At 36.4% G+C, this 16,008-nt stretch overlaps 1 protein-coding gene across 3 annotated transcripts in view; it reads left to right on the top strand.

The window, feature by feature from the left end:
- Positions 1–16,008, top strand: part of GAS2 (growth arrest specific 2) — a 79,830-nt gene that overhangs the window by 22,899 nt on the left and 40,923 nt on the right. For 2 of the 3 annotated variants that reach the window (XM_017743658.1, XM_017743659.1), the window contains exons 4-6: positions 10,715–10,856; positions 12,727–12,746; positions 14,746–14,821. In XM_017743658.1, the coding sequence (XP_017599147.1) occupies positions 10,715–10,856; positions 12,727–12,746; positions 14,746–14,821 (238 nt within the window). The remainder of the gene's footprint in view (positions 1–10,714; positions 10,857–12,726; positions 12,747–14,745; positions 14,822–16,008) is intronic. The other variant, XM_008640904.2, reaches the window with a different exon arrangement.

The raw sequence follows: 16,008 nt of genomic DNA on the forward strand, positions 1-16,008 counted from the left end.
GTTCCCTTGTTTGGCTGAAGCACAATGTATGTGAACTGACCTTGCTCTTTTCAGTGAACCTGAGGCAGGGATTCTCCTGCATACCTCTCCCTCTGCTCCAGTTTAACATTGCAGAAATAACCAGAATTTGCATCACAAGCTAATTGTCAGGGAAAAAGAAGGGCAGGTTTAAGTATTTAACTACTTGGTAGCTACAACTTTAGAAAATATCATAATGATGCAGACTGCAAATCAGGTCATGAGGACCAAACTTCTATTTCTAATAATATCATTTAACTAGAAAGCACCTCAAGTTTTTTTCCAGAGATTTTAATTAACATTGGCTTTGTATGGAATGCTAATACTTAAACGCTTCATAAAATTTATATTAAACCTGGATGTTTTTGCCATTACTTCAATCCATGTATTGCAGATAGGGATGGCATATTTTCTGAGAGAAATTTATAAACAGCCATTTTTAGATTTGCTGGATTTTGCCTCTTTTGTGAAATGCATTGTAACATTCCTATTATTTATTTTTTAAGTATTTAAAGCAAAATGTAGAAATCTTTGTAACAGATCTTTCTATTTGGCTTTTTATTTAGACTACTAGGAATAGATTGGAACAGAAATGTAACAGAGACTTGCATGAAAATTACCTTATAAATTGAGAAAACAACATAATTTAGACCAATTGTCTTCAGTTTACTGTGCAATTCTTAGGTCAAAGTTAGCGGTAGTTGTTCTTTGGGAATAATGAATAAGGAAGAACTACAGAATTTGGTGCAATTAACAATAGGGTCTTGAAGTTAAATATTAAACCAAAATTTCTGAAACAATGGGGATGGTGAATGTAAGTGATGACTGCAATGCAGAAGAAGAAAACAGAAGTCCCTTTGAGGCACAGACATCAATTTATAGCTACCATAATTATGTCTAATTTATTTATTTAAATAAATATTCCAATTTGTGTTTGTTTATGTAAATCAGCCCCAAATTCTTCAAGTATGCAGTAAAACTTGCTCTCAATTTGAGGCTGATCTAAGGCTGATTTAGATATTTGGCTGTATAGGTAAACACTTCACCATGTTTTTCAAATTGTGGAAGTTTTTAAGTTCTACACCTGCTTAGAATTCCCTGGGCTCTAGCAGTTTCCTTGTGGTTTCTAACTGGAAAACTTACACAAATTCAGATTCTTTATCATAATGACAAAAATGCAATTTTTTCTTAAAAATTAACATACTGGGCTTTGGACCATCAGACTTACCTGCAGTGAGGTAGATATTAAATTCTTCCTGAATGTTTTCAGCATCTGCATAAAAAATTTATCTTTGTTAAACATCTGGAAATTCAAAAAACAAACAGATAAAGCTGTTAAACAGATAAAAAATAAATCTCAAAATATTCTATACTTCTTTAGACTGCCTAGATCTTTCATAGTCTTCTTGACACTTGTCTCATGGGAGGTAAAGCACCATTTGGAAAAAATCTTACAGAAAGGGCTGGAAAACCCCCACCTTGCCTTACACTTCAGAAGGTCACAAAATGTGAGATTGATCATGGGGAGAAAACCAAGTGGAAGAGGAAGAAGAGGCATAATGGTAATACAGCAGTATATCCACCATTATATATTACATCAAGGAATTTGAATAGCTTCTTACATTTATTACTTAGATTGACAATGAAAGGCTATTCACTGTAATTCCATAGATCAAAGTAATGTTATTTGGCCACTGCCAGTGAAATTATGGAAACCTTCTCTATGTGAAATTTTAGAACCTGTAATGTGTTTTGATGAACTTCAACTATTTAGTTAGAATTTTTTTAAGCATTGTCTTTAGCTTGGGTTCTTCTGGACTAATAAAGGTGGGAAAGTGATTTTGAAATTGCTGTTACTGAAATTAGTTGGTTTTGTCAAAATTTAGTATTTGTCATACTTTATTTTGAGAGAATCATGTCCCTTTTGAGAATGTGATGTTTGATAAAACATAATTGTGGGGTTAATAAGATGCTTTTCAAAATATGTCCCATGAAAATCCACCCAGACTTGACCATTTATATCTCATAGAAATACTTTCATATCTCATGGAATAATTGCTGCTTATTGGCATGTTCATTCACAAGTCATACTGTGTGACAATGACACAAACAAATGCAATTCTATTAATTGCAATTCTCCTATTTTTCTCCTATTGTAATATAAATGAGGGAAATTCAGAAACTAGGATTCTTCTGTCTTCTTCAACTGACTCTTTGCTAATTTGGCTCTAAATTCTGAGGTTGTGATGGTAAAAACTCAGGATCATTTGCCAAGGATAAGGTGTAATTACCCTCTGAAATAGCAGCTGTGAGAATTGCCCCATTCTGTTTTAATCAAATATTATTGAAGAAGACTATTATGAAATGCCAGTTTTAAAAATCCCCTTATAAATGTTAATTCTGAAACCCAGAGATTTAAGGAAAAAACACAGAGCATTTATTGAATTTGAGTGAACTACTGAATCCCTGTTTTCATGGATACTGTAAGGAGGTCTTTGCCATAGCTTACCCTAGTGTCTCTCTCTTATTCTCTCTGTTTATAAAATCTTAATGCACTTCAAAAAAATTTTAATTGAAGTGTCTCTCTTGAATGCTATCTAATTTTAGTCACTATTTAATGCTATTATAGCATTAGAAAAAAAACAAACCGCCTTTGATTTTTGCATTTGGCCTGCTAGCGTTTTCAGAGAGTAGGAGTAATGGCTTTTAATTAGTAGTGCATACATGCCCAGAGATTCCAAGTTACTTCTTCAAGATTTTGAAAGACTATAGATAAAAGTGAACTTGTCAGTAGGCATGGATATGTTACAGAGGTAGATGTCTAGAAGTTTTAAAAGACAATTTATAGACCTCCCCAAGTCTTTGGACTATAGTGACCTAATGCCACCCTCAATTACACAAATTGAGTGGAAAGGAATAGCTCATCTGTTTAGATGGGCTCTCTGTTGTGATCCTCCATGAGTTGTGCTCTCCATTGCAAGATTCCTGGTTGTGGGTCTCTGTGTGGTACCCGGCTGCCCACCAGCCAGCCTCTGAGAGATGGCCTTCTAGCTCTAACAGACATTGTGATTTTGCCTCCATATGTTGAAATGCACATGTCCTTTGACTACATTTAAATTACTTATTAGTAAAATAAGGAAATGTGCTTAAGCTGGTGAATGAAGCCCCTGCCTTGCTGGTTTCTGACATTATTTTACTTCTGGGTATCACAGTTGTACAGTGCATTGTCTGTGGATTGAATCATCTCTTGTATTCCTTGGCTTTCTGGCACACTGCTAGAGGTAAAAGCTGCATTGTTTCCGTGAAACTAGTTTTTCATGACTATTAACACTATCCTTTGTGAATAACCAATCTTTTGCTGTGTGATGAGTAAGCTGTGTCTTGGACAGAGCACTTAGAAGAAAAAAGCCATGAAAAAATGCTTAACTTTAAAAATTATGTTGTTAAGTTTATTTTTCATATATGCTTACTCGTAAGAAGCTACAGCTAATGCCACATGGGAGAATGTGTTCTACTTTGACATTTAATACCATGGTTAAAGCCATCATTTAGCCCTGCATTTATTTGAATGTTGTGATCTGTATATTTCTACAAAGCCTTGATGATGTTAATTATTTTTATTGACATATTGTAAATCTGTTGGGGATTCCAAAGTATTCACAAACGCTTTCTTGGAATCTAGGAAGTTGATAAGGAGTGATTTTTGGCTTTTAATGGTCTCTGCAGTGATTATGTAAGGTAAAAATCTGGTAAACACATGATCCGTAAACTTGAAATCCAATCTCCTATTCCATTAAAATGACATAGCTCTACAGGACATGATATGACAATGTAAAGACTATATTTCACCTAAGGACAATGTTTTGCTACTTCTTAAGTAAATTGCTTTGGGGTACTTGCTTTGTTGTATGTTCAATGTTATTTTTCATTAATCTAGAAGTTGTTCCTAGTTCTATGTCTGTGGAAAAATTTGGCTCTTTTTTTGGTGTCTCCTAAGCCTTCAAAACTTCCCTGCTGAGTTCTCGTATTCCAAATTTTCCCTGGGGTTTAACTTTTATTTTGCAGCTTTAGGAGGGCTGAGGCATTTATATTTCTTTTCTTAATTCTCTTGTTTTCAGTGGGAAATGCTTAGTTTTAAATTCTATGTATGTATTTCCATATTCAAAATTCTTTCAATGTATTTTGCATGTGCATTTAGCACATTCTTTTGACTGTTGGTCCAGTTGTTTAAGAATACCTGAGCAAAATGAGGAAAGAATCAAAGGAGGAAAAGGATTGGTATTGGCTACAGAGCTAAGTAAAAAGGCAAATGGTAAAAAGTTCTGAAATAGATACATGTTCTCTCTAGCTGTTATAATCACATTTCAATATGAATTTATGCGCACATAACACTAAGTGGCCAAGCAAGACACCACTGCAGTCAGTTGCTGAATAGCATAATTTCCCCCCTGCCCCCTCCCCCCCATTTTGGTTAATGTAGTTCACCAGGAGATAAAAGCAAATTTTTCCTATGGGTACCTAGCAAACTGTAGCCCTCTTTCATAGCAGACAAAGTTGCTCATCTTTTTCTTTTTATTCAAGCATAAGTGACAGTTCAAAATATTCTGAAATCATCTTTTCAAAGAGGGAAGTATGATGAACAGTCTTCAAAATATGGCTCAAGCCTAAGTCTGCCATAAATAAATGGGGATTTTAGCATGTGTTTGTGAACTCTTGTTTTGAAAAAGCAGTACAAAAGATACATTTTTCCATGTGATTTCAGAGCATCGATGTAAAAGAGTCTCTTTTGGATTTAGAAGTGAACCTGACAGCATTTTTCCAGGATTGCATCATATGTTTCACTCACACTTTCACATCCTGTATTAAACCACATGCATGCACGTCAACAAGACAAGACTGTAAAAGGAGTGTGACTGGGGAATTGTTTTCCTGATATTTGATAGGAGTAATTGCAGCCACTGCTGCTTCAAAGCAACTGTGGTTATACTATACTATGTCAACAAAAGTCAGTTTTGCCATGTGGAAACCTAATGACTTCAGAATGATCTGTTAGAAAGCATTTTTGAAATAGGCCATTTATACAACTCAGGCTTCACGCAGAAATATTTTTTACTTTCTTAAATAAAAGCTTTCATGTGTTATAGTTTGAACAGTACAGTGACAGTTTTGGAAATATTAAAAAAGTAGACTTCTGTTTAAGAGGTGGGAGCAAAATTTAGCAGGTGATAAGAAAATATGAGTATTTCCCTATGATTTCTGTGATAAACCTGGTAGGGCTATTATTGAATAGAAAAGAGGGCAGGGGTTTTTGCTGTTCTCTTCAGCAAGACCCTAATATTGTGGGAAATGGGATAAAACTTTGATATATTTTAGTGAGATCATGCAGTGTCAGGGATATTTATCTGTGTAGTATTTGCTCCAGGAAATGTCTTGAAGCTTTTGTGGTCTTTTTGGTCCTTCAATTATGTAGTTGTTGTTCCCAACAATGTCTTGTTTTTACATGTGATTGTTTGTCACTTCTGAGCTGTTTAGGACATCTGTTAATCAAACATCTTTTCTGTCACTATGAAAATAAAGAATATCACAAATTTGCTTAGTTAAGTGTGGTGTTCTGTACCTAGACTCTTACTGTTTGCTCTAAGTAGCTCTTACTACTTAAAAATATGCTTCTAAAAGACACTGCAATCCTTATAACTGCAAAGGAATGTTGCAAGTTCCGTGAATATCTAAGCTTCATAGTGAAGCTAGGTTAACTGATGTGTTTAAAAGTCTTAGTTGTCAAGGCATAGAATTGTAATTTATGGATAGTCTGTTATGTGTATGAAATTTCAGGTGATTACTGACACATAAACCATCTGTTCTGATTGCTCTTCTTAAAAGAAATTCCACATTCAGTCTCTGCAATATACATAAATCAAAAGATATAAAATATTCAGAGCCAGATTTATTAATGTGCTGTTAGTACTGGGGAGCAGCAGTGACCCAAGGGTCGCTAGGGGTTTTCTGCATTCCTATGGCTCCTTAAAAGAGAGGCAGTGCAGGTTCTCCTGGCTATCTCCTCACTTCTAGCTGCTTTTGTACTGCTGAAGGCCCTGTGCCACAGAACAGCTCCTGGTCTCCAGGACCAGTGCTGGAGGCTTGCTTGTGCTGCTGGGTTCAGGGCCAAGGAGAGCAGATGGGTTGTGCCCACACTGAGCCCAAGTCTCCACAGGATTGCCAGATGGCAGCCACCAGCCATACACACAAGAATTTCTTTTTTGTGTTGTTTGGTTTGGTTTTTTGTTTGGTGGGGGGTTTTTTGTTGTTTTGGGGTTTTTTGTTGTTCAGTAGTTCTAAGGTAATCTAAGTGGTTTATTACAGACTTCCAGAGCACTGTTTAATATCCTTAGCAGAACTTGAAAAAATATAGGCTATTTATTTTGGTTGTGTCAGCACAAAGCAGTTTAAAGGTACAGAATTGTATAGAGCTGGAGAGCTGTGTGGAAGCAAACAAACCCATTATGATGTCACCAGCCCTCTGAGCTGTTCCTGCCATTAGAAACAGGGTTTTTTCTTGGAGGAAGACTCACTAGTTTTCTGCAAAGGTAACTCTGAGAACAAAGCAGCACATGGACGCTGTGGAAAAATCCAGAGATGAGAACTGAAGAGTGAACTGAGAGGTGACATGACTTGACAGTGCAGGTCTGCTCTTACTTATAAAGTAACTGTAGCCTTATGTCCTTTCCATTCTCTCTGAAGTCCTTATGCACAAGTCTGCAAGTGCCAGGAATACTGGAGCTGGCTTCTTGGTATCTCGTTCCTGTCACAGGGCTGTCCATCCATAATAGATCATCCAGAATTTGTGCTTTTAATTTGACATAATAAATCAAAATTTACAAAGAGTATAGTGGTGTCAGATATAGTTTATTTAGTCCCCTTATGTTGACTATTATCTCAGTTGATTCAACATACATGTATCACTTCAGATAATCCAAGCAGAGATGATATGGGAAAAGAATTTCATTCAGTTTGATTTTCATGTTGTTAAACCAATTTTAGAGCTGCAGGTACTTTGATTCAGTGAGAATATGATCAAGTATGTACAGTGGATGTTTTATGTAACTACATTGATACAGTGCTATGAAATGGCACCTTTTTGCACCTACTGACAAGATGGAGTTTAATCATAAGCTACTAAGTATTTTTGATTCCACTGAAACACTAAAAACCACAGATTAGTTGTCAAGACCTGAGGGAACCAAACTACCGTAGTAGTCACGACCAACCTCCCCTGGGACCCTGACCTGCACTCTCTGCCCATGGCCCAGAACCTCCCTTTGACCTCAGCCCTGCTTCTTGCCAGAGCTACATTGTGACCAGACCATCTGCAGCCTGGCTGCCTGCTGGCTGGGTTTCATGGCTAGGGCCTCAGCATCTGCTGCAGCCCTGAGTCCAGCCTTGTCTTCTGCTGTTTCTGACTTGCCTTCCCTGGGCACACTAGACCTGACTTGGCTCTTCCTCCTCTAACAGAGCAATAGTCTAAAGCTCTTATGTTCCTGGCACTGCCTTATTTGGGTGCCCCAGGACTGCATCATTGCCAGTGAGCAATGTGTGTGTATGCCAGTGAGCATGTGCCAGTGAGCATGTGCCATTGAGCACACTGTGTGTGCTGGGATCACCCTTTGATCCTGGATTATCTTCCCTCATGGAGCAGCCCAACTTGCTGCTCTCTGCCTATTTCCGATTTTGCTTTGTGCCAGTCAAATATCCCTGCCCACACCCACACTGCTTGTTCCTCTTTTGCACTGGAAGAGGTAAGGTCGGGTTGAACCTTCTCTTGGAAATCATTTTGAAGAATGAACTTCTTTAAGGTTTCTGCAATGTTTTGTATAAGATTCTAGTGAAAAATCATGAAACAGAAGTCCTGTTTTGACAGCTTTCCTCTGTAGCCTGGACTAGCTGACCTTCTTCCAACAGGCTGCAAGAGACTTGTGTGACTCCTTTTAAAAGAAGTGAGTGTACTTTTAAGACTATTAGATTTATCCAGTTAAAATCTCCTGGGAAAGGGTAGGGAGAGACAGAGATGGACAAATGCTGCATTACTTCTTCCTAAAGACTAAGTCAATGAGAGGAAATTCAATGTGAGAAACAGCCGATAGAGTACAAGAATTTGCCTCAGGATAGATACTTACTGTTTCTTTGAAGAAATTAGTGTGATGTGAAAAGAGTGCTAGCCTAAAAATTTGTCGAGTGCTGACAGCTTTTTATTAACTTTTTTTTAAGAAAACGAAAAAAAAAATCACTGATCTGTGAGGAACTGAGAATTCTTTTCCACTTCTTCTTCCTTTTTTTCCCTCCAGAAGAATGGAAAGGGGGCAGAAATAATGTTTAAAAACTTCATTGTGCTCTGATCCTTCAGACTGATCCATATCTAGAGCCCCTTGAAAGAATTCACATTTTACAGTTTTTTTATTTATTCTGGTGTCTTGGTTTGAGACAAATTAGGAGGAAATGTCCTGAGATTAACATGTCTTCTAATGGAAGGCAGGTTTTTGCAGCCCCTCCCCTACAGGTTTGAAAGGAATTTCTTGGAGGAAAGTGGAAAAAAACCCTGTTTATTTAACAAGGAGGGTGCACGTGGGCACAAGGAAAAGAAAAAAATTAATAACGTTAGATAATAAACCTTCCTGTTGTGGAGAAAGATGGTGGATTTTTTAGAGTCCTGTTCACCTTCTCCCGAGGTCCTTTGGAGCTGGGGTGCAGCACCGCAGGGCATCCCCTCCGGGCCATGATGTGGGGCTGCTGGTGCTGTTCTGGTGGTTTGGACCAGAGCAAAGCTGAACAGTTCCAGAAGAAGAAGAAGAAGCCATAGTTCCGGGAAAAACTTCTTGCCTCAGCTAATGAACAAGAAGCTAGCTAAAAAGCAAAGAATTTTAACTCTCCGTCTCTCTCCTGAAAAAAAAGAGCCAAGAGCTGGGGAAAAAACTGAGGTAGTTACCTGTGTTTTGAACATAGGCCACCGAAAGAATTCCACCGGTGGAATTCCACTAGGTCTCCCGGACCTAGTTTAAGGGTACAGGACTCATGTCTGGGCATAAAGCCGGCAATAGGGAATACAGTATCACACAGTCACCCCAGGACATCTGGTTTAGAGAATAGCTGTTTTCACTTCCCTACTTTCTTCTTGCTTTCCCCTCCTTGTTCCAGGATGGTCCAGGAGTAGATTTTTCTTTAAAATACCATGTAAAATTGGTCAGTGTTTTATATAAATTGTAGAAAAGTATTGAGCAAATATCTCCTTGCAAATAGTTTGAACCATAAGCTAATTTTTCCAAAACAAGGAAATGTAAATTGTATAATTGGAGTAAGAATCATGGGGAAATGAAAGCTAGATGGTGATTTGAGGAATAGATTTAAATGCATAAATCTGTGAGACATATTTATATATCTAAGACAATATGTAAGTCCCCATTGACATATTGGTAAGTACAATGGTGTTTAGCCCTGCAGTTGTTCTGTGTTCAGTTTATTTGGTTTATTGGGTAGATTGCAGTGAGTAGCTCTGCATGTAGATGTATTCTGCCATTACAAAGCTGCTGTCAGATGTATAATATAATATTTAAACTCCTTCTAACCTGTGTATAATACTGATATTATTATGCTATTAGAAGCTGTTGTAGGGGGAAGCCTGTGTCTTTTTTTTTTTTTCCTCTCCCCATTTCCAGTAATTTTAATCTAGGAATGAGCAGAGATGCCATAATTTCAGTTTTCTACCTCTTAGCTCACTTTTGACTAACTACTGACTCCAGAACAGAAGTAAACATTTCATAAATCAGCATTGAAAAGCAGCACATTCAAATTAACATAAGGTCTGAATTCCTCCATGATTTAGAGATTCCTAAAGTTACATAGCAACAATGTTTCATTTTTTTGTGTTCCTTTGGCCATGTATTACAGCTATTTTTTATTTGAGGAAAAGAAGCCTTAAGTGAGAACTAAATGCTAAGGACTTCTTTGTGTGTGTCTCAGTAAATGTACCAATGTAAGCAGCAGGATTGCTGTGGTAATTACTCCGTTTGGTACAGATATTGATGCTGTAACAGTAGCATCCTGTCTGATATTGAAATCATGTAAATGTAACTGCTCTGGTACAGTGAGAGCCTGCCTCTATAGACCTTGACCTAGTACCTGCTAGATTTACACTCCTGTGTTGTGCACAGAGGACTTCTGTGTGCTGTTAAATGGGAGACAGTGAACTTTCTGAAGTGTTTGTAGTCTTTGGGCCTCAAGACCTATTCCTTTGCACTATGATTACCTCCTAACTTAGAATTGAAAGTAATTCAACCTTAATTGTGAGAATATTCCATTCCTAGTTTAAAGTCTGTCTTTATAATTTTTTTCTTTAATTCAGTGAATTGGACCAAACACTAGATCCCAAACCTGTAGGTAACAATATTCCTAAGAAGTAGCTAATGTTGGTTCTGCTCTCAACTTCATTGCGTGGACTGTAATGATGCTTTTGGAAAGACTTTGTGGTTGAGAACTTCATGCTGTTAAATTCACTTCTCATGCTTCTTTGCTTGGAATGCTTTAATGGCCAAGGAAATAAGTTGGTGAGAGTCATCCATCTATGCAAAACTTGCATAGTGATTTCATAATACTTAAGTATTATACTAGCATGTAGCATTTAGCTAAATAAAGAACTCCTGTTTTCCAGACCTTACCAGTTCGGAAAATTCCATGCAAAGCCAATGCTCCTTCAGGGTCTTTTTTTGCACGAGACAACACAGCAAATTTCTTATCCTGGTGCAGAGATGTAGGTGTGGATGATACCTGCCTGTTTGAATCAGAAGGTTTGGGTATGTATTTCTTTATTCTTTATGTAGTAGTTGGTAATTTTAAATAACTTTTCCTTTGTGTTTAGCCTTGAAAGACAGAAAGGCTTTTTAATAGATCCTGACTCTAAATCTGACCTGTGTTTGACTGTGTTAATTCTGCCACTTGTCTGTAAAATGAACAAATAAAGTACACATCATGTAATGTTCATTTAAGTCAATTTTAAGAGGAACTTAAATGAGAGAAAAATCTTGCTATGTTTTCTTGCACACAAATTATTTTTCACCCTACACATACTTTTCTTGGCATGGAATGCTGTTCCTTAGTTCAATGTATAAGATGGTGCTTTTCTGTTTTGGGAGAGTAGGATACAAGTACACGCTCAGTTCTGTCTGCAGACATTTGGCTATTTGTGCAGATTTAATGAATTGCACAGGAGGCAAGAAGATACAAAATTTTTCTGTTTCCTATGCTGACCATTTTTTCCAGCTGGCTCCCTTGTGCATTTCTGTACAAAAATTATCCAGTACTACTGCTTCAGGGTGTTTCATGAAAAGAACTGTACTGCTTAGGAAATCAGTGTTCTAATACTACATATTCTTCATTGTTTTAACTCTTCTCTCTTCAAAGGAAAATTTACGAATCTTGATTTCAGAGTCTTTCAGCCAAATCTTATTAAAGAAGAGAGTCCAATGTTTGTTATCTGAACTCAGATAAAAGTGTAAAACAGTCATGGTGACAGAGCAGATTCTATGGAAGACAAATGAACACACTGTGCTGAATGAAGAAGCTTCTTTGTTCTGTTGCTCAAAAAGCCTTTGCCTTTTGAAGCTCTTACATGTGTTGTGACTGATCTATTTCCATACTTTTACAGTCTTGCTCTACTTCTGTAGTCTAGCACAAATATTTCTGAGACAATTTTTTCTTTTTCATTTGTCTGTTCTTTTATCCTGGGAGGTTTTTTAATTACATTATTTCATATGTCTGGGAGAAAATGCTTAGCACAGGACAGCTTAGTAACACAAAGGAGACAAATAGTAAGTAGAATATATGTATTGACTCTATTTTGTTAATTAAATCTTCAAGATGAAATTCTTATTTGATATGGTAAATCATGTGGAAGATGAACAATAATTGTAGTTTTAATGATTTGAAATGGTGAAGAAGTTGGATATTTACCTAGGACCAAGAAGCTTGTAAACACCAGGAGATGCAGATCTCCAATGCCTGGGATTGGCAGAAGAACCTCTGGTTGATAGAATACGCCAAGGTATTCGGAGTTTGTACTGCTATGGTAAGCCCAGCGGTTTGCCACTGTTGCACAAATTTATTGTGCACTTTTAAGAAACTAGATCTTGTTTAGAGATGGAATTGACATAGCTGGAATACTGACATTTCCTGGTAAGTTAATTTTCACACATACACAGTGCCTTGCCTGCCATAGTAAAACACAGACAGCAAATACACCTGAAAAGGTGGTGCTCCAAAGGAATTCCTCGCTCAGAAAACTGTAGTGAAATATAACTGAGTGTGCAAACCAATGCTCTATTTTGTTGGATTAGTGAATGATTTTCTTCACTGATTAAAAACTAGGTTCTGTTTTTCTTCCCTTACTATATAATATACTAGTAGAAAAGATTTATGGTGCTGGAAATAGGATTAGGACTTGATTTTTATGAACTTTGAGAAGGAGCTGGTAACCATGCCATTAAAAAAACAAAATATTGATAAATCCAGTAGCTATTATTCTCTCTCAGTTTAAGCACTAATTCAAAGTTTTGCTTTCTTTTGAGATTTTCCTAATGCATTAGAAAAAATGATAAATCATAACAGTTGCCAATCTAAAGCTTTTATGTTCCTCTCTCTCCTACAAATCACTTCACCAATGCATAGGAAGCAAAAATTCAGCAAAGGTAAGTAATATCAAAGGTTCTTTTCAAAGTAGTGAGAAATGTGTGTGAATGACATTTAAGTCTTTGCACTGCCTCATTGAATTCTGTATTTATTATGATTAATTGTGGTGAAATTATGGTTACAGAGGTAACTGTTTTCTGTATTTTCTTCTGTTTTTCCCCATGGCTAATAAACTCAGTAAATTGGTGTGTGAATTGTTAGTGATAAAGCAGCTTTTTTCTGTCTGTGTTGGAGAACCTTATGTCAATGTTCTCAATTGAGTAGATTTTTATCCTTGCTTTTTACTCTTATTCTGTCTGCTTTATGGTATGTAAATACTATGTTATTTAATTAGAGCACATAGTGATATTTTCTTCATGCTACTGTATCATATAAAACATTCTTGAGGTCTTTCTCTGGCAAATATGTATTCTAGAATTATAAGAGTGATTTTGAAGATTAAGTGCACTGAAATACTTGAATGATGGATTTATGACACTACTGATTTTGAAAAAAGTACCAAGTATATTCGAGATCAGCAAAATGAGATCTATACTAGCTAAGATATTAATTGCTCTTATTTCTCATTAAAAATACTATCTCATCATGGTGAGTTCAGTAGTTTTTGAAATCATGCAAGTATAACTGCACACAAATACATCCAGCACTCCCAACTTTTTAGCACTGAGACTGAAGTGATATGAAGGTATTCCTCACTGGAATGGAACTGTCTCAAACAGAGCCTAGAGCAGACGGGGGCAGTCCATGCCTGATGAGCATGCAGGTAATTGATGTTAAGCAGAATCTTGAGTATTCCTAGAGGCTTGCTTCTGCAAAGGGTTAACATTTCAGAGCTGATCCAGACAAGCAGGTGAGCAGGCATATTCATGTCATTTTGCTCTTGTCCTTCACTGGTGGACTAATTTAGCAATTTATGTAATTATTTAAAGTTAAGCACAGTTTCAAATGCTTTGTTGGATTTGGGCTATTCAGATGAGCTAAACAAGGAAACAAGATTGAAGTCTTCAAAATAAATAGAAGCAAAATAAATAGAATGAAAAATAGAGGTGCTTGATATACTAGTAGATATGATTATGCTGTCTAACCAGTAGTTACTTTAAATATCATTGAAAGAGAACAGTAGAGAGCTCAAAAGTTTGAAGACTTGTCCTACTAACTTGTTAATAGTCTATAATATGATGTAGTTTGTCTTGCTGAAGGTTATCATGCTTTAACATAGGTTAAAATGCAGACAAATTGGAAACACAGTTTCCTGTTAAGATTTTTAACACAGCCAGAGCTGACTGGTAGCAATTTATCTCTAAATGCAGAGACGTGGCAGGAAAGTCTCCAAGTTAATGCCTTTGCAAAGAAAAGGTGGCTGGGGTACCTGCTGTATGAGCTGCAGCTCATACATTAACATCTGTAAAAATTATAGCAACACAGTATGTAGGGATAATCTTAAATGCTGCAAAATAGAGGGACGCTCTGCATGCTCCCTGCACTCATGGCCAACTTTAGCATGCTTGGTTTTGATTTTTTTTTATTTTTAAAGTTAGTTTATTTAAAGAAAAAGATATTAGCTTTGCTAATAGCAAAAGTCATGATTCGAAATTCAAATTTTGACCATCTGTGCAAATCTTGTGGTATAGTGTCATTGAATGGTCTTCTTAGATGTATCAGACTATGTAGGACTCTGAACATGATGTGCTAACTCTTTGCAGTGTAAGGATGTTAATACTGCCTGTAACTCCTCTGTTCCTATAAGTATACTTTGTAAATTCCCGTGTATAGGTTTTAGGGCAGCAGATTCACACAGCTATGGTAGTTTTATTTATGGAAGCATTCTAGGTGGAGATATTTGTAACTGTGCTCACGCCTGTAGAGTATGATACTCAAAGAACACTCTTCTTGGACAAATAAGAATGGTAAGATTTTCTATGATTGTTTTAGTTAAGTGAACTTAAAGCATAAGTTCTGAACTCTTTGTGGTAATGGAGTGTTGTTGGATGATTATAGGATTTGGAACCAATGAATATTCTGCATCTCTTCCATGATAAAGTCTACCCGGCAAGAAAAGGGTTTGCCACCAAGTGTGCGAGCATGCTGATATGTCATTTGTTTGGGGAGTTGTTGAATGCTGTTGATGGTTAATGTTTTGTGCCTGTGTATTCTATACACCTGTTCACACAGTAGATGACATGGACTTTTTTGATGCAACTGATTGATTAGAATTTTATGGACGGGATTCCTAAATAAAAGCATTTAGTATTTTAATGGAAATAGTAAACTGAAACACAAACACCTCTGATCTCTCTTATAACATTGTTGGTTTAAAGGTTATTTTAAAAAATACTCAAATGTTGTTTGCTTAAAAATATTTCATACATAGGGGAAAATTATTTTTTCAATTAATACTGTAGTTTATTTGGTTTCAAGATGCAAGTTTTTTCTGTTCTTTTATACTGACACATGTACATATTGTAACACCGTGTTAAAATTTACATGAAGTTGCATCAGAATAAGATTTTGTCCCATCTTTCACAACTCTTTACTAAATTACTCATAATATTACTGAATATGTATGATTTTGAGGACTATAGAAGCATCCTGGACTCAGTGTTGTTACCACTGGATTTGCATGTTAAACTAATGAATTTTAGTAAATTATTAGTGTTTAGATGATCTCTATATTTCTTCTAGATGAATTCTTTACTATCCTTAGATCTAGTATGTTTGACACCTTAATTGTTTTGAGACTTCCGTAAGTGATTGAGCTGAAACAGGGCAGGGAGTGTGGGTGAGTGAAGCACAAGTGTGTCATAGCATAACTCTCATGCAGAAGCAAGGGTAAGTTTGGGATAAGTTAACAGTGTTGACAAAGCAATGTTGGGGGTTTTTCTGACGAACAAAAAGCCTTCTGTAGGATCAGAATAAAAATGAAAGGAAAAAGTGAGAGACAATAGGAAGAAGGATCAAAGGACGAACCTTTTGGAAAACTTTACCTAAACTAGTGTGAGTTCTGATGACAATTGGAAGCCTGTGACAATAAATACTTCATAAAACTCTGCTTCTAGTGGGCTAAGGAATGCTTTAGAAACAGAAATCATATTTACTTTTTGTGATTTAGCTATGCCTGATATCTTAATCTTTAAAACAAACAAAAAAAAAAGGTAGTTTATGTTAGAAGAAAGAGTGACTTCATTAAAAATTGTTTATAAAAGTGTTAGGAGCCAAGATTTGCAACTTGGCAGGAAGATGTGAGAAGTTTATTTCTGTATT

The sequence above is a fragment of the Corvus brachyrhynchos genome, unplaced genomic scaffold (genome assembly GCF_000691975.1).
Source record: "Corvus brachyrhynchos isolate BGI_N302 unplaced genomic scaffold, ASM69197v1 scaffold169, whole genome shotgun sequence".
In the NCBI taxonomy this organism is placed as follows: domain Eukaryota; kingdom Metazoa; phylum Chordata; class Aves; order Passeriformes; family Corvidae; genus Corvus; species Corvus brachyrhynchos.